Source organism: Protopterus annectens, chromosome 12.part0, assembly GCF_019279795.1.
Source record: "Protopterus annectens isolate FY-2018-M chromosome 12.part0, PAN1.0, whole genome shotgun sequence".
Lineage (NCBI taxonomy): Eukaryota > Metazoa > Chordata > Ceratodontiformes > Protopteridae > Protopterus > Protopterus annectens.
The window spans coordinates 1061000230-1061019534 of NC_056746.1; the positions used below are offsets into that span (position 1 = coordinate 1061000230).

A 19305-nucleotide genomic window follows, 5' to 3' on the forward strand; every position below is an offset into this window, starting at 1 on the left:
TTAGGGACTACAGACACAGATTCCCTATGGCCTGCATATAATGGTAGGTAAGTATACTTCCTACTACTGACTCCCACATGAAGGGAATGAATCCTCCTGAATACTCTGACTCACTGCGAATGAGCATGTTTGTGGGAGTATCAGGAGGGTGGTACTGGATGGAAGTATGAAAAAGATCAGTTCACAACCTAATATAAATGCATATTCCCTTTACTTCCTATATCTCATTTTTTTTCACCTGCACAACACATTTCCCACTGCTGCAGAACTGGACCTAACTTGTGGAACAAATCCCGTTTTATGAAAAGAGATGGTACAATTCAGTGTCTGGATTCCTGCATCATGGTAACAGTTTAGCATAGTGGAAATGATGTTTTTAGTATTTTGTGAATGCATTTGAACACCGAAACATGTCTGGCAATTATTTGTCACAGTTTCTGAATGCAGCTGTACAAAGAATGTGTGAGCAAGTTGATTAAATGATGGAAAGTGTGACACAAAAGCACTGATGACTAAAATATATAGCACGTGCACTGCACAAAGTCCAGTTATGCAATGCAGGCCCCCCCATGCTGTACATCTGCAGCCAATATGTATTGTTTTCGTTCCTTTTTTTAAAATCGGGATCTGCAGTCTGTTTACTGACTTGTCTCCTAAGTTCGGTTCTCCCACAGACATCTGAGTTATGTGAATTTTCTGGAACATTAGTACTGATACTAAAGAGCTCATCATTTCAGCAGAATGACAGCTGACAATACAGCCAGAGAGTCGCCACACTCCAGATAAATTACTGCTCTTTACATCACACGGTATAACAGCAGCTGTAAAGTTGTATAAAGACTAAATAGAAAAACAAAATGCAGGAAAGGCAAGTTACTTTTTCAAGTGCCATTTTTCTAGTGTCATTAGCTCTACAGAGATGTTTGAATATTCATACTATTATGGGATGGGTCATACTTTAAAATATTTTAACACCTGTATATGCTTTTTATAAATGCGTTTTAAGCAGTCTGCTATACATTGTAAGCTAATGTAAAATGAGTATTATCTTGTGTTTCTCTGACTGCTTTGGCAGTTGCGTTTTATGCAGTAAAGGGACATCACAATGTACACATCATTTACCCAGTAGATATCCAGTGCCCTTCCAGCCGTGGTGGTATAAGGGCTGTGATTCTGGCTCCTCCCTGTAGGTGGCGAAGTTGATACTGGCACTGGTGCTCCCACTGCAGCTTTCCTGTACTGTAGTGTTCTGGTTTTGGCATGGGGACCTCCCATAGTTTACTTCCTGAAGCAGTGATCAAAACTGAAAAAAAAATAAACACATTGTAATATAAACCTGAGTAGCAAAAAGGTATTATCAAGCTTTGGAACAGTCATAAATATAAAACTGATTGTCTAAGTTTTACTTATAAAATTTCATTAATACAATGGATACACGTGGTAGTACCATTTTGAAGGAAAACACAGCTATTCTTCCTTCTTTTTGTATTTTTCTCATGTAGGCAGCTAATTTTCAGCCACAAGTTAGCAACTATTAACAAGTACAAAAAAAAAAGTAAACAAGTAGGGTAATAACTGAAAAAAATGTTTTAACGAAGTAGCTTGAATTATACAATATTTATGTAAATCATATGTTAAAGACATTAAACCAAAAAAATTAAAATTATCTTTCTGTCAGCACACCTTACACATTCAGTCAAATGTTATTATTAGCCCTATTAGTAACACTGCAATAAACATCTCATTTAAATAATATTTTCTAATATGGCAAAATGCTGTAACAGAGAGTGGATAATTTATAATTCAGAGTGGGGGATTGCATATGGCCGTGATTATGCAACTTGACTGACCAATATGACCAACCAATGAATCTGACCTTGTATGTTGTATCATTACTTTGAAAAGAAACCTTATACCATTTTTAAAACAATGGCATTGTAAAATGAGGTGTTCTGTTACATGTCCCCGCACTGATATGATTCAGCGAAGACAATGTAGCAATGTACTGCACATTTACATGCCCATGTATGTGGTGGCACATTTACAGTATAGTTCTACCGTTCGATTCTCGGCTGGAGCGTCTTCTGTGTGGAGTCTGCATGTCCTCCCAGTGGTCGAGTGGCATTCGAAAGACATGCGTAGAATGGGCGTCTCTTTGTTGAAGGTTGGGCATCGAGCTGGCACCTTAGCACCGTAAAAAAATCTGCCAATCATTAGCGGACCAGAGTTCCACTGTAGCAACCCCTAACCAGGAAAAAGCTGAAAGAAGAAAGAAGAAGAAGAGATCTTTTCATGGTATTTTTCCCCTGCTGATCATCAGTTCCTTCTTGACCAGTCAGCCCATTTGTTCCCCCATCACCGGAGGGTGATACTTGGCTGAGAAAGGCCATCATTAAGGAAGCCAATTAGGGGTGGTTTGATTTTTGTGCTTTTCAGTTGCTAACCCCACTGTGCATATCATGTATTACCCCACACCTTGGCATGCAATGGGCAGACCAGTGAGGGTATGCCACTCACTTCCACTAGTGGCATAACCCCTCAAGGCTTCCATACTCCCTTAAAGCCAGCTCTTCTACAGGATGCCCAGCAGGAATAATACCATGGGAACAAGTGTCTGAACTCGTCACAGGTTTGGAATGCATAGCTAGACTTAAAAAGGCCTTTCTGGTCTTTGGCCCAGTAAACACCTATGAACCTACATGTATTTAACCACATCCATCAAACAGATGTCAGCTGGAAAGTGACAGCTCTCCTCTCTTAAACCATGCCAGCTGCAAACAGTGTCAGACCCATTATTTAAAGTTGGGTCATCTAGGTTGTAGTCAGGGTTTTACCCTTCTATGGGTAGCTGGCTTAGTTCCCCCTCCATTATTAGCCGACTTATAGTACATAGAGCTCCTCCCTGTGTGGGTAGCTGGCTTATAGTACACAGAATTCCCCCCTCTATGGGTATCTGGCTTATAGTGCATAGAGTTCACACTTCTATGTGAAGCTGGCTTATAGTACATAGAGCTTCCCCCTGTATGGGTAGCTGGCTTATAGTACATAGAGCTCCACCCTGTATGGGTAGCTGGCTTATAGTACATAGAGTTCCTGCAGGAGAAACTTACTGTTTATCAGCAACTAGGGGATTAATGCTCAGAATATCATCACTGGAAGGTTGCTGGCAGCTTGTAATGGGAAGAGAGTCAGAGAAGAACAAAAATGTGTGCTTTTTTATCTCTTTCTCTGCCTTCATTTGAGTCTGTGCGATCTTGGACTTCATAAAGTACAGTTGTGTACACTTACCATAAATGTAGATGTTCATAGGTTGGTACTAGGCTATCAGCCCTAGGGCCTATACAAGCCTAGCCATAACAATTCCCTGGCTATTTCTTCCCACACTATTTACTTCCCTGGACCCCTGTCTAGCAGGGAGACTGATGTGATCCCCGGGGTGAATTTCATTTCTCTCATCCAGTCATCAAGGTTCCTTTTGAAGAGGGCCAAAGAGGCACTCTGCTTGACATGTATGGGCAGTCTACTCCAGTGTCTGCAGAGTCTCTGGGTCAGGAACCTATCCCTCCAGTATGTTTTGTTTATTGTGATGACAAGCTTTAGATCCCTGAAGCGTGTGGCTCTGAGGGATTGGGATTTCTTTAAGTGTAGAATGTCCAACATCTCTGGGTTTGACATGGCCTTCTATGTTAAGCAGAGATTGCCTCTGAGTAGACGATATGCGACAGAGTACAGCTGGAGTTTTTTAAGAAGGTCAGCATAGGGCATCTGCTTTAAGCCTGTGATTCTTTTAGTGAGGTATTTCTGCGGCCTTTCCAGTTGTTGCAGGTGTCTTGAGAGGTACATACCAAATGGGGTGTTGTATTCTGTAATGGGTCTAATGAGGGATGAGTACAGTGGGACAATGACCTTCTTTTTTCTGGATGAAAAGCCCTTAGTGATGAGGTATGCCACATAGAAGGATTTCCTGACTGTTGTGGCGATGTGGTTATCGAAGGTGGGACCACCGTCCACCTGCGTCCCTAAGTCTCTTATCATACTTTCAGTGTTTAGTGTACTGCCACCTATGTGGTAATTAATGGGTGCATGTTTTTTTCCCAAAGGGGATAACTATACATTTCTTGGCACTGAGCTTGAGCCCATGGCTCTGGCACCAAGCATCTGATGTTCGAGTGTATTCACTGTTGCAGTCATTACATTTGGGTTATCTGCTTGCAGTAGCCCTCAGTTGGCCTGATTATCAAAGTCTTGGGTCCTGCTTCAGTTGCTGTCTCACCTTCCATAACTTCAGGTAGTCAGGGGTATAAAGCATGCAGCTGACGCCATTAGATCAGTTTTTCTTGCCCCAGATGTCAGGTGCCCCCCTTAATGGGAAGCAATTAAAAATATATATATATATATATATATATATATATATATATATATATATATATACAAGGTTATACCTCCAACAAAAAAGCAAATACACCAAAAAGCTTTTAAGTATAGTAGATGAGAATAGAGGTATAGCCAAAAGAAGTCAGGGGGCTGGAGGGCGGGTAACCAGGACTGCAGCAGTGAATACACTCGAACATCTACATTTATGGTAAGTGTACACAACTGTACTATGTTCCTTATGTTTCACTGTTGCAGTCATCACATTTGGGTAAATTCCCAAAGCTAAGGATGGGAGGAGGAATTTAGATAGCATTAGGACCAGTTATAAGGCCCGGCAAGACTGCAGTGGCAAAGCCAGCTCTTGATTTAGAGAAAATTGGCAAATGGTAATGCTTGGTGAAAGTATGTACAGAACTCCAGGTAGCAGCTTCTAGGATGTCCCTGGTATTGACACCTCTGAGAACGGCTGTAGAGGTAGATGCAGCCCTGGTTGAATGGGGTCTAATCCCCTGTGGGATAGGTTTTCCATGGTGCTTATAGCAGGAATGAATGCAATGGCCTATCCATTTAGAAACTGTTTGCTTTGAAATAGCCTTCCCCTCTGTCCGTGCAGCAAATACCACAAGCAGTTGTTCAGATTTCCTTTGAGGTTTAGTCCTGTCCAAGTAAAATCTAAGTTGTCTGTTCACATCTAAGGTGTGCAGTATCTGTTCCCCTTTGTTCTGTGGATTAGAAAAGAAGGTTGGCAAATGAATGGACTGATTAAGAATCATGATGGATACCACCTTGGGCATGAAAGAGGGATTGGTCCTGAGGGACACCCTGTCCGCATGAAAGATAATGAAAGGCTCCACTGCCATAAGGGCCTGTAATTCAGATACCCTTCTTGATGAAGTGATTGCTAAAAGGAAACCTGTTTTCCAAGAAAGGAATTTTAACTCTGCAGTTGCAGCTGGCTCAAAAGCTGGAAGAGTGAGTTTTTCCAATACAAAATTAAGGTCTCAGGCTGGAGTTGGGGCTCTCCTGGGTGGTCTTAGGTTTTTGGCTCCTCTGAGGAACTGCTTGAGCAGTGGGTGAGAAAAGAGGGGTGGTTCTGTGTGTAATGAGCTGAAATGGCTGAGGCGTGAATTTTGATGGAGGAAAAGGAAAGGCCCTTGTGAAGCATCTCAGTTATATATTGAAGAATCTGAGGTAAATTGGGCGCTGCTATGCCCATCCCTTGAGTTTGGTTCCAGGCACAGAATCTCTTCCATTTTTCAGCATAAGATTTTCTAGTACTAGGCCTCCTTGCCTCCAAAATGACATCCAACACTTGATTACTAAGGGATGGTAATGGAGAGATTAGGTAATTAGCCAGGCTGCCATGTTCAGGGTTTGAAGCTGGGGATGCAGAATCTGGCTCTCCTGCTGAGACAGCAGGGTAGGGGTCTGAGGTAGGTACCATGGGGCCAGCTGTGACACACTGCACAAGAGGGGGTACCAGTGTTGGCGTGGCCAGTCTGGTGCAATTAGTATCATCCTTGGTTTGTCCTGTTTGATCTTTAGTAGTACTTTGGAGAGGAAAGGCAGAGGAGGTAAGGCATAAATTGATAGATTTTTCCAGATGAAGGACAGATCATCCATTTTCCAAGCTTGTTTGTGGGGAGTCCTTTTGCAGAATTTGTCCAACTGGTAGTTCTGGGGGGAGGCAAACAGGTCTATATCTGGGATCCCGCATTTGTTGGTCAACATGTTGAAAATCTTTGATTCCAGTTTCCACTCGTGTGGGTCCATGAGATTTCTGTTTAGTTTTCCTGGCAGGAATTGAGCCTGTAGATGCACTTGGTAGCTCAAGGCTGTGTTCCACAGAGCCATGGCCAGACTGCAGAGGGGATAAGAATGGGTACCCCCCTGCTTGTTTATGTACCACATAACAGTGGTGTTGTCCGTCTTTACCATTAATTGTCCTGGAAGAATGTGGTCCTTGAAGGCTGATAGAGCATTCTGTACAGCTAAATGCAGGTGCATTTGACTTGGGTTCCATTTGCCCTGAATGCACTTCCCTGCCAGGTCAGCCTCCCATGCATAGTCAGATGCATCTGTTGTTTTGGGCGGCAGGGGGTAGAGTGAATGGTAGTCCCTTGTTTTGGTGGCAGGCCTCTGCCCACCAAAGGAATTCTAACCATAGGCAAGGTATGATAGGAATCATTGCTTCTAGATCCTGAGAATGTTGACATCATAGGCTTTTTAGATACCATTGTAGTTTCCTCATTCGCAGTCTTGCATATGGAATTAGTTGAATGCACGAGACCATGAACCCCAAGGCTTGCAGTATTTGACTTGCACATAGCAGGGTTTTTGTGGCCACTAGTTTGAAGTAAGTTGTCAAATGAATTTGTTTCTCTGGTGTGAGAAAGCCATCTGGGAAGTTATGTTCAAGCTTGCTCCCAGGAATATAACTTGTTGGCAGGGTACCAGATGTGATTTATTTTCATTTATGGTGTACCCCAGACAAGTTAAATCCTTCTGTACAAATGCCAGATGATTCAGAAGTTTGTCCTGGCTTTCTGCCTGAATTAGACAATCGTCCAGGTATGGGTATATTTGAATATTTCTTTGCCTGAAAAATGCAAAGACTAGAGCTAGGCACTTTGGGAATACCCTGGGTGCAGTAGATAAGCCAAAGGGCAGTGCAGAGAACTGATAGTGCATGCAGCCTGCTTTGAAGCGTAGGTATTTTCTGCAAGATTCCCTGATTGGAATGTGCAGGTAGGCTTCCTTTAAATCCAGTGTTGCCAACCAGGCATCTTTGCCTATCATGGGAAACAACTAGTGAAGAGTTAGCATCTTGAATTTTGGAATCACCAAAAAGGTGTTTAGGATAGACAGGTCCAGGACAGGATGCCATGAGTTGTCTTTTATGGGTACCAGGAAAAGTCTTGAGTAGAAACCTTGTCCCTTTTCCTCTTCTGGTACAGTCTGAATAGCCTTTAATCTTAAGAGGGAGAGTACTTGCTTTTGAGCCTCTGCCCACTGATTTGGGGGTAGATCTGGCCAACCGTTTGGGATTGGGTACTGTATCAAATGCCTGAACAAGATGATGGTAGGCAGTATGCAATGCTTTATCCTCATCCATTGCCTTGGTGACCTTTTCAAAGAAGTCCACCTTCCTTTAATAAAGCCAAACTGAACAGATCCAGTGTCTGGAGGTCTCCTATGCCTTTGTTGATCATTTATAAGATAATTCTTTCCATAGCTTTGGAAATAAGACTAGTCAAACTAATGGCTCTGCAGTTTCCTGGATCTGTTGCTAGTCTTCCCTTATGAAAGGGGGTGACAATTGCACTTCTCCATTTTCATGCCAGCTTTGAGGCTACTGTTAAATAGTGACCCAGTGGCCACAATAAGTCATATTTTAGACTATTCAGGAGGCATCCTGACATGTTACTAAGGCATACTAAGGTTGCATTCTTGGCTTTAATGAGTATGGCCAGGACATGCTCTCTTGATATAATTGTGGGGATTATGTTTGAGGGTATTTCTTGTGGGGGGTTGTTGGGGGGGGGGGTCAGTGGGGAGTAAGTTGGAACTGAATTTGTCAGTCAATAGGTTTGCTAAATTGCAGGGCTCAGTGAATGTGGCTCCATTAACCATTAATTCAGTGCTCTGCTGTGTGGTACCCTTGAGGTTTCTGACATAGCTGAAGAAGGCCTTATAGGTTCTTAGGAGATTACTAGGCTTACAGTTCAAGAGCCCTTACAAGTCTAGCCAGTTTTACCCAGATTTACCCAATTTTCTATCCCTAGAGAAAAGATAACAAGGGGGGTTTTGACAGTTTTTACAGACTGCCTCAGTCCATAAGGAACATGGGTGCCATCCCAGGAGTGAGTTTGTGATTTCCCATCCATTGGTCCAGATTGCACTTGAAGATGGTCAGGGAAGGGCTCTGCTTCCCATGAATAGGAAGCTTATTCCAGAGGAGGAGCGATCTTTGATACACATATTTGTCTCTCCAGAATGATCTACTCATGTCAGAGATCAGGTTTAGATCCTTTGGGCAGGTAACCCTCGTGCAGTTTGTTTTGCAGATATGCAACATTTTCATCAGGGCTGGATCAATGACTGCCTTGTAGGTCAGAGATAGATCACACCTCAGTAGTCAGTAGGAAACTGAATACAGTGATAGCACTTTTAATCGGTCTGCATATGACATATTGGTTATACCCTGTTTTTTTTTTTTTTTTGGTGAAAAACCTCTGAGGAAGCTCCAACTGTTGCAGATGGCTGGCAAGGTACATGCCAAAGGTGCATTGTACTCGATTATTGATCTGATGAGGGACGTGAACAGTGGTACTATGACATCCTTAGATCTGGATGTCATGCCCTCACTTAAAAGCTGAGCCACACAGAAGGATTTCCTCACCACCATGAACACATGTGATCAAAGTTCAGATTACTATCTATTTGAGCAACCAAATTTCTCACCACTGGGTCCACTCTTGGGGGGGTGCTATCAATGTTGCAATTTGCAGGGGTATTTGTTTTCCCAAAGGGTATTGTTATGCACTTCTTTGCATTTTATTTGAGGGCATGGCTCTTGACACCAATCATTAGTCTGCATCAGTCCTTTCTTTAAGGATATCTACATTTATTGCCTTAGTAATGTTGAAGTTGGCTTTATTTGACTTAATTATCCCTCTTAGTTGTCTGTGTAGCTTGATGAGTAAGTTATTATCTTTATTGGAGTTACGCTTCTTGATTTTTGCCATGATTTGTTTTTTCTTTTGTGGTGTATCCTGTTTAACTTGAGATGCCACCAGGACGGTCTGTTTTTGGAGTTAGTTATGGGCTTACTTATGGTAGGTACAACAGCCTCTATGCAGCCATTACATGGTTATACAGAGTTTCTGTGAACAATTCTACATAGGCCGCAGTGTTCTCTGGGTTTGGGGAGCTGAATTTTGACAAATTACTGCTTAATAAAAGGTAGTTTTCCTTGAAATATTTCCTGAATGTTAACTGGTTTTACAGAGTTGATTTTGGTTTTGTAGTGGATAGCTTTATGGTTGGACCTTACCTGGGAGAAGGTGACATTGGGGGTTGTGCATCATTCTCCCATATTTGTGAGTACAAGGTCCAGTATGTTGGACCCTCTGGTGGGCATATGCACCAACTGGTCTAAGGTGTTTGTATTTATGAAGTCCAGGAATCTCTGAGCCTGCAAATTTAGCTCCAAGTAGGCAACAAACAGTCATCTTCTCCCTGTTCATCTTGGTTAGAGAGGCATTGGTATGTCTTGCAATAGAGTCCCCTATGATTAGCGTCCTGGGAAGTGTCATAACTTGCCTTAAGGACTTTAAGTCTCCAGTTACTGCGACTGTATGTGTGATGTTATGTGTTATTTTTGCTGAGTGCTTTTGTGTCTGTTGAGGAATAGTTTTGCCAATGGGTGGTCTAGGTGATCTTTTTAGTTTAGGAAGATTGTATTTAAGGCATCTATATTATGGCATTGAATGGGCTGTTAACCAAAGACACTTTTATCTCCACATATTAAGCAAAATACAAAAACCCCGAACAGCCACAAAAGCAAATTTTTTTTTCCCAGGGGAAAAAATCGCTTTGCCAATACAAAAAAAAAATTCATACCATACGAAGTGGGGAGGCTATGCCCCTCACACCCCTGCCAACTAAATATACCAACTCCAAGATCAAACTACAGTGGAGGAAAGGGTAAATCCCTGATGACGGCCAAGTGATTTTTTTCCCCCGGGAAAAATATTCGGTTTTGTGACCTTATGGGGTTTTTGTATTTCGCTTAATATGTGGTGATAAAAGGGCGTTCAGTTAACAGCCCATTCAGTGCTGTAATATAGACCCGTATTTAAGTGATTCAGAATACATTGGTCATGTGTGTTGTGTACATATGGTGGGCATTGTGTGTATGGTTTTGACAACCTGATGTGTGCTTCTATGCGAGGGTTTAGCCTTCAGTGACACTGTGTAAGTATATATTGCATATAGTATCTGTTACTTTAAGGATTAATGGTTGTCAGTAAACATTAGAAAATTGCTACATTGTCTCAAGATACCCATATCCACCAGGTTGGCTGCAGAGAGGTTAGTAAATTGCATATCCGTGATGTCCAGTCCTTTAATTGGTGAGCTACAAGGGAGTGCTGTAGTGGGGTTTACTGGGCAGACTAACATTGGTACTTTATCGGGGCAGACTAATCTAAAAATCCTAACTTTTACTAGCTTTGGTGGCTATAAAATACTAAATTTGATTAAATTTAACGGGATTGCCACTCAAAGTATGAACTAGCTGCTCTAAGCTTGTTGGCGAGCAAAGTATTTTCTCTGTACTTCCTATATTACAGGATACGGTTTGCTCTACAGGAAAATATTCTTTTTAGGTATTTGCTTCTATACAGGGCACTGCTAACCACAAAACAACTTAGACAAATGGCAAGAAATCTCTTACAGAGGTGATTCTTAAGGCAAATAGTCTGGAAATGAACACAGAGCCATGCAAACATGCCAAATTTATACCAGCAATGAAAAAGCAGAAAACTGACTGCAGAGCCCTCTGCACAATGCCCGTTTTACAGTGTTTCTCAACCCAGACAGACCAGGCAAACAGCTCCTGCCACAAGACGTGTAGTCCCAGACTTCTTAATGAAAAACAGAGCATAAGGAATCCCACAAGTGCAGTGCTATCATAAATAACTTAAAACAACTGGCTAAAGTCCCTCACAACAGGCGATTTAATGTCCAACCAGTTTAACAGCAGCAAACAGGGAGAGGAACAGCATTTTTAGTTTAAAATTCAACAAGACACATTGATAAGGCAAGAATACAGCAGTGATTGCATAATTTAAGTGAACCAAGTGTGATTTATCAAACAAAAGTATTTAGCTTTGCCTGGATGGCACTGGATGCAAGTAAAACACTTGTGGATCTCAGGCTAGAACGCCAAGGTCTGCTGAGCTCTTTGGAAATGAGCAAAGAACCACACCAACATACCATGGAGTAAGGTTTTTCAGTGTTGCTTAAAAATCTATTTAAGTATTTTATAGTGCTGATAGGATATTTCTCTTTATTTATTTAATTCAGTTATTGTTTAAGTAGTTGGTAATTGACTGGGTTCTACCTGTATAAAGGCACTTTCAAAACATCACTGTATTATCCTGAGAAGGCAAATAGCAGAGATACCAGACTGACAATAAATGTATGTGCTTGCAGAACAGCGTGGATCATTTTCTTTTCAGGCTTTAATTATGGATGACACTGATGCTTGAATCACTTAAAGAATTGCCTACCTTATATTAATATACAGTCTTTTATGGGAAGTTTTTTTTGCTTTTACGAGTGATGCAGTTATTTTCAAAGTTATGAGATGTAAAACAATTTGCATGTTTTGTTATGTGGTCTGTGAAATGCTTTAATACTTTTCACTGAGTTTTCAGTGAAACAAACCATCTTTCCCTAGCTTTCTTGTATCTATTGGCAACCATACCATTAATTTAAACTGCCATTTTATCAATGTATGCAAAAGCAGTGAATGTTCTATTCATCCTCCCCAGTATTACTGTTGCATACATTTAGCTTTGCCTGTGTTACAAAAATATCATGGATTTAGTTTTGTTGAAATATGAAACTTCTCTGTTCTTGTTGTGTAACATCCAAACATCTGTGTATCATCCATCATTCTCTGTTCATGGTATGTAACATCCAAATATATGTGTTCATGGTGTATAACATCTATCCTTCTCTGTTCATTGTGAGTAATATCCAAACATCTGTGCTCATGGTGTGCGTGATATCCATCCTTTTCTTTTCATATCATGGAACATTCAAATATTGTGTTCATTGAGTGTAACATTGATCCTACTCTATTCATGGTGTGTAACATCCAATCATCTGTGCTCATGGTGTGGAACATCTACACTTCTCTGTTCATGGTGTGTTACATACAAACATCTGTGTTCATGGTATGTAATATCTACACTTCTCTGTTCTTCATGTGAAACATCCAAACTTCTGTATTCATAGTGTGTAACATTTATGTTTTAGTGCTTGTGGTGTGGGACATACAAAATTCTGAGATTGTGGTGTGGTACAGACATTTTTTCCTGGTTAGAATATGGAACATCCATTCTTCACTGGTCATGATATGGAAAATGGATTCTTCCCCTCTTCATAATGTGAAACAGACATCATTCTCCCATCAGCTAAAGAACATACATCCTTCTTTGGTCTTGATGTGAAGCATTTATCCTGTTCATGGAATGGAACATCCATTTTTTTTCCTTTGCATGGCACTACAAATCCCAGCATCTCTGATCATGAATTAGAACATCTATCCTTCTTTGCTCTTGGCATACATAATCTTTCCTTTTCATGGTGAGATGTACTCAATGTTCTCTGATTGTGGCATGTATCATGTTTGTACTCTGGATTAAGTTGCTGTTCACCAAAGTCAGCTATCTGGCTACTGGCCTCAGGCTGCTTGATTGGATAACATACTGGATTTGCTTGACAAGCCTTTTCAAATACCTTATTTATTTACTAAATATAATAAAAACCCTGCTCCTAGTTTCATAAATGTCCTCTGGTCAGCAGATCTGAAGCAATGTAGAGGTTGTTTTATTCATTACACTGACAGGCACACAGTTTAGAGACTGAATCAGGTGCATGCCAAAACACAATCCATATGCTGCAAGGAACACCTACAGTGTACGGCACTCAGGCAAAAAGTACCACTTAAATGGAAAATCAAAAACACTCTCCTTTCTTCATCCAAATATAATGTCACAAACAACTCTGATCCAAAAGAAACCACCGACTGTGGTAAACAGAGGCCAAACAGCAAAGCAAGACTTTTTATTTTTTTTTATTCACCAAACAGCAAAGCAAGACGTTTTATTCTTTTTATTCACCAAACAGCAAAACAAGACTTTTTATTCTTTTGGATCAGAGTTGTTTGTGAAAAAGTACCACTTAGCTGTAAAGAGCACTGAGCACTACAACATGAATTAGGGGACAACAGGCTTGAGGTCTTCATTAGGTGAGGAAGATCATCGTGGCAGTCTGTGCCTCACCTCTTTGCAATGGAAAAAACACTAGCTAAAAACATGTTTAAGAAGAGCTGACAGCATGAGCAATATCTGGGCCCTTCAGAGATATAGCAAGAGAGGCACCTCTTACTAAAGCATATGGATAAGGTTGCCTGGCATTAACAGTGTGTGTGTGTGTGTGTGTGTGTGTGTGTGTGTGTGTGTGTGTGTGTGTGTGCGTGCATGTGTGTGCGTGTGTGCGTGTGTGTGTGTGTGTGTGTGTGTGTGTGTGTGTGTGTGTGTGTGTGTGTGTGTGCCTTCAGAGTTAAAGGGCCAGAGGCACCTGTTACCTGATCACAGGGATAAGGGCACAGAACATGGCAGTTTATGTGCCCATCACTACTACAGGCACAGTGAATACAGCAATAACAAGAAAGGTTTGTGTCAGGTGCACAGCAAGGAATAGATGCCTGGAATGGATAACATATAATTATTAGCATTTGTAGAAAATGGCAAATTAGATTACTGAACAGGAACAGTATTATACTGTGGCTTCCAGTAGCCCAAACTCCCTGATTAATTTGTTCACAGTGAAAATGTTTTAACCTATAGAAATGTTTTTATTTTACCATGTAAACATTCATTACTTCAACCATGATGATTTTGTAGATCATACAATGTGGAACCACAATTCCTACTTCACAACACTTGAACAGGACAATAAACTAGAAGTGTAAAAACACAGAATGGAGTCATGCAACACAGATCATGTTATACAGAATGAAGTAATGCAACACCAGCCTTGTCAAGCAGTATGGAGTCATACAACACCAACCATGTTACAATATGAAATTGTGCATCATGAAGTATGAAACAACGCAACACCAGCATGTTACACTGTATGGAATCATATAACACTGACCACATTACACAGTAAAATTAGGCAACTCTGAAGCATGCAATGTTATGGAGTGACAGGTCAATGAGTTCCCATATGAAGGAGCGGCAGATGACGTAGGATGCAGCTGAAGAGGACGTCACAAGAAGATGTTCTGGAACTTTCTGTATAATGCCCATAGGAAACAGAGAGCAAAGAATATGGTCTCATTTTAGAAGAAAATTATCTAAGGGAAGAGCTGTTTCATTTAATAGAGATAGACAGATATATTAAGATTGATTAAAGAAATAGATAGCAAAAAGTAAATAAGACCAACAGTTTAGAAGTCTGGTAAACAGAGTAACACAGTAATCAAGACTATTAATAGAAATGCATGTGATATAACAGAAGTAAACAGGATACAAGTGCAACTAAATTAATAACATATACATTTTTACCAAAAAAAAAAAAACATACAGCAATAAGGGAAAAGGAATGGGAGAAATAAAATGCTATCATGGAAGCATCAAATACAGAAATCTATAAAGCAATTAAGACAAGAAGTGTCAATTGTTAGAAGAATACAGAAGAAGGAACAGATCAACAAAAATACTTAGAAAGACAGACATGGTAAAAGCAACGCAAAGTATCAGACTAGACCATGATTTGTCATACATTACTGTAAATAATAAACTAAAGACAATAGCACAGGCAAAAAAACTTAGAAGACATGCAGATAAATATAAAGGAAAAGTGCAAAATAAGTAAGTCATTGATGACCCAAAAAAGTTTTATAGAGAATTGGGAAACAAAGCAAAAATAATAGAAACACCACAAAAAAAGAAGAAATAGGGACATTTTGGAGAAATATTTATGAAGACCCTGTGGAACATAACAAAGATGCTGAATGGATAGAAGAATTAAAAGAAACAGTAAGGAGTTTAAATGTGCAGGATATGAAACAGGATGAAGTAACAGCTAGAGAAATTAAAAGAAAATTAAGAAAAACTCCTAACTGGAAAACCCCAAGCCAAGATGCAGTGCCTAACTTTTGGCTAAAAGTATTAACATATTTACACAAAGATTTAGCTCTGAGTAAGAATTACTTATATGTGCATCCCAAGATGAAACCAACCTGGTTAATAACAGGAACAAATTATACTCATCTTTAAGAGTGAAGTGTAAGCCATCCTAATAACTTGCCTTCTATTAATGTATAGGCTATATACTGGAATTGATGCTGACAGAGTTTATAGTCTTTTAGGGGAAAAAAACTCAGTCATAGCAATAGAACAAAAGAGTAACAAAATAATTTCATTTGGAACAAATGATCATTTGTTGCTTAATAAAACCATAAAAAAGAATTGTAAAAAGGGGACGAATCTTAAGTATAGTATGAATAGATTATAAAAAAGCATTTAATGGCATCACAGGAGTACTTGCAGTTATACAAGCTACATCCTACATTAATCAATTAAATTACAGTGATCATGAACAGTGACAAACCACTTTGTGGTTAAGCCATGACAAAGGGCAAATTATTATCCCAGGGAAAAATTCAAAGGGGGATATTCCAGGGTGATTCTTTGTCACTACTGTTGTTTGGTCTTGCCCTTAATCCATTACGTTGTTTACTTAACCAGTTAGATCATGGTTACAATTTGGTTTTCACAAAACAACCTTGCTTAAAGACTTTTTATCTCCTTTTTGTGGATGACTTAAAACTGTAAAGTTCATCAGATGAAGAGTTGAAATCATAACTTCAAGTGGTTAAAACTTTCCCAGATGATGTAAGAATGTTATCTGGTCCTGGTAAATATGCAAAAGAAACATTTAAAACAGGAAAATTTGCAGTACCAAGAAAATATCAATCTAGGACAGGAATAAAAGAACTTCAGTAAGAGGGAGAGTATAAATACTTGGGAGCTGATTAAGGATTGGCAATAAAACATGAATAAATGTGAAAAAACTTAGTAAGGAATACTTCAGAAGTCTGAAACTAATACTGAAAACAACCTTGACATCTAGGAATAAAACAAGCTATAAATCAATTTGTTCTTTATGTTCTTACAGTTTTGGTGTGATTGACTGACCCCAAAAGGTGTTGGATCATTTGGAAAGGATAACAAGAAACATGTTTCACACTTGTAAATGATCCATAAAAAGCAGTGTACACCAAGATTACATATTCCTCCTTTTGAAGGAGGAGACAGAGTCTAATATGACCTCTCTGCTTCGTTTAGAAGAAGTATTCTGGTGTCAAGCAGGAATGGAAATCAAACCAGAAGTAGGCAAAAATCAGACAGCAACTTAATGTGCTAAAAACAAAAGAAAGAATATAAGGAGAAGGATTATATGTGATGGAAAATAATGCGAAAAAGCCATAAATATAGTGACAAGTATAGAGATCTCCTGGAACAACTTCATGTCGATCAGGATTTGACCCAGAAATGGTTAAGGAGAAAAAAGATGAAAGGTTAATAATGTCAGCCCAGGACAGTGGACTATGCACAAATTGGATTACAAAGTCCATCGAACATGTGAAAGAAACAGATGAATGTAGGTTCTGTAAAAAATTGAAAACAGTTGCACATTTTCTTGCTGGGTATGTTTAATCACGTGGGATCACCCATTACCGAAGGTTCAAAAAATAACTGTGAGAAAACTAGACATAGTAGTCCATGAAAAAAAGACAAGAGTAGCATTGATCAACTAGTGATTACAATATCTTACATACAGAGAGACACAAAGTCATAAAATATCAGGATTTGCAGGCAGAAATGAGAACAATGTGGAAGAAAGATACCCAAATAGTTCCAACAGTATTAGGAAAAATGAGTCTAATAAAAGAGAATCTGCAGTCGTACGTAGATATGCTACCAATTTATGTAACTCCATATGAATTGCAGAAGGAATCAGTTCTGGACATTTTGCAGCTGCTGCAAAGAGCACTTTTGGCTAACAACAAAGACTGAAACAATACTAATTTCATGAACTTTAGTTATACCTTAGCTTAGGAATGGGTTCCATTCCTGCCATGGTATTAGAAAACCATTTGGGAGAAATTAAACCATGAAATCATGTAACACCAACAGTGTTACGCCACATGGAATCATGTATCATCTAGTATGGAGCAATGCAAAATCAAACATATTCCATGGTATGGAGTCATGCAACACCAACCATGTTACATAATATGAAGTCATGCAACGTTAACCATGTTACACAATATGGGATCACACATCACCAAGTATGAATCAATACAACTCCAGCCATGTTATACACTATGGTGTAAGTTACACAATATGAAATTATGCAACACCAACACTGTTACAGAACAGCACAATATGGAATCATGCATCATCAAGTATGGAGCAATGCAACGCCAAACATGTTACACAGTATGAAATCATGCATCATAAAGTATGGAGCAATGCAAAAGTAATCATGTACACAGTATGGTGTCATGCAACACCAAACATGTTAAACAATATGAAATCATGCAACACCAACAATGTTACACAATATGGAATTATGGGTCATCAAATAAGGAGCGATGCAACACCAACCATGTTATGCAGTGTGGAAACATGCAATACTAAAAAGTCTTTTGACTTTTCCCGGTTAGGGGTCACTACAGCAGAACTCCGGTCCGATAATGATTGACAGTGAATTTTTACAGTGCTGAGTTGCCAGCCCGATGCCCAACCTTCAAAGAAGGCACACCCATTCACACACATACCTACGTGCATGTCTTTAGATGTCACTCAACCGCAGGGAGGACATGCAGACTTACACAGAAGGCGTTCCAGCCAAGAATCGAAAGGGAGAATGTCTTCCTGTGAGGCAACAGCTCTAACCACTGCACCACTATGACCCACAGAAACATGCAATACTGACCACATTATATTGAATGCAGCCATGCTACACCAACTGTGTTATGCAGTGTGAAGCAATACAGCACGAAAAAATATTACACTGTAGGAAACTCTGTAACACTGGCCACATTACAGAGTATGGAATATGGCATTGATGAAAACATTACAAAGTATGCCTTCAGTCAGTACAGACCACGTTATACACTATGGAGCTATTCAACATTGATGATTACAAAGTATAGTACTATGTAATGGAGTCCACATTTCCAATATGGAACTGTGCAGAAATGACCAGAATACATGGTATGCAGCCACTGAATGCTGACCACAGAGCCATATAACACAAACAACATTCCACAGCTGGAAATTATGCAACCTTGTCCATACTACAAACCATGTAGCCATGCACCCACCAGCTGCATTATATAGTATGGTACCATACAATATTGACCATGTTGCACAGTATGGGGCCAAACAGCAATTACCACATTGCACATTATGGGGTTATGTAGTGCATCTATGTCTGAATGTCTAGACTATGGCAGATTTACTGCCCAAAATACCTATAAGTCCCACCACTGTCTCTTATTGAAATACCTAAACTGGCTTGAATTAACTCACCTGCTTCTTCTCACTCATCTCCAGATCATTCACTCAATCCTCTACCAACCTCATGCACTCAATCCCCTACCAATCTTTCTCCTGTCCCACACTCTCATCTCTAATCTCCTACTATTCACCCACCAGGCCTCTTCATAGCTCCGTCAAGGCCTTCTACAAACTTACAAACACCAAAACTAAATTTGGCTGCAAACTCTATAGCTACAACCCTACCAAAGCTTGGAACAGCCTCCCACTTGAAATTAGGTGCCTTGAGCAAAAACAATGTAAGGTTGCTACCAAAGAATACCTGCAAAGTCAATGGACTTGTCATTGTAATCATCCTCTGTAATCCTTCTTCAAACCCTAACTTCTCCCCCCCCTCCCACCTACATACTCTCTCATATCTCGCTCCCACTTATTACCTCATTACTTAAACACTATTCTGGATGATGTTAAGCTCATTAATAATTTGCTGATGTGTATATGATCATTAATTCTTTTGTACTAGTTATTGCATGATTATTTTTTTTATTACTTA

General features: G+C 39.8%; 1 protein-coding gene across 1 annotated transcript in view; it reads right to left on the minus strand.

Annotated features, from left to right (window-relative positions):
* The window catches only part of APCDD1L (APC down-regulated 1 like), a 166342-nt gene that overhangs the window by 48667 nt on the left and 98370 nt on the right, over nucleotides 1-19305 (minus strand). The window contains exon 2 of the mRNA XM_044090074.1: nucleotides 1123-1303. Coding sequence (XP_043946009.1) covers nucleotides 1123-1303 — 181 coding nt within the window. The remainder of the gene's footprint in view (nucleotides 1-1122; nucleotides 1304-19305) is intronic.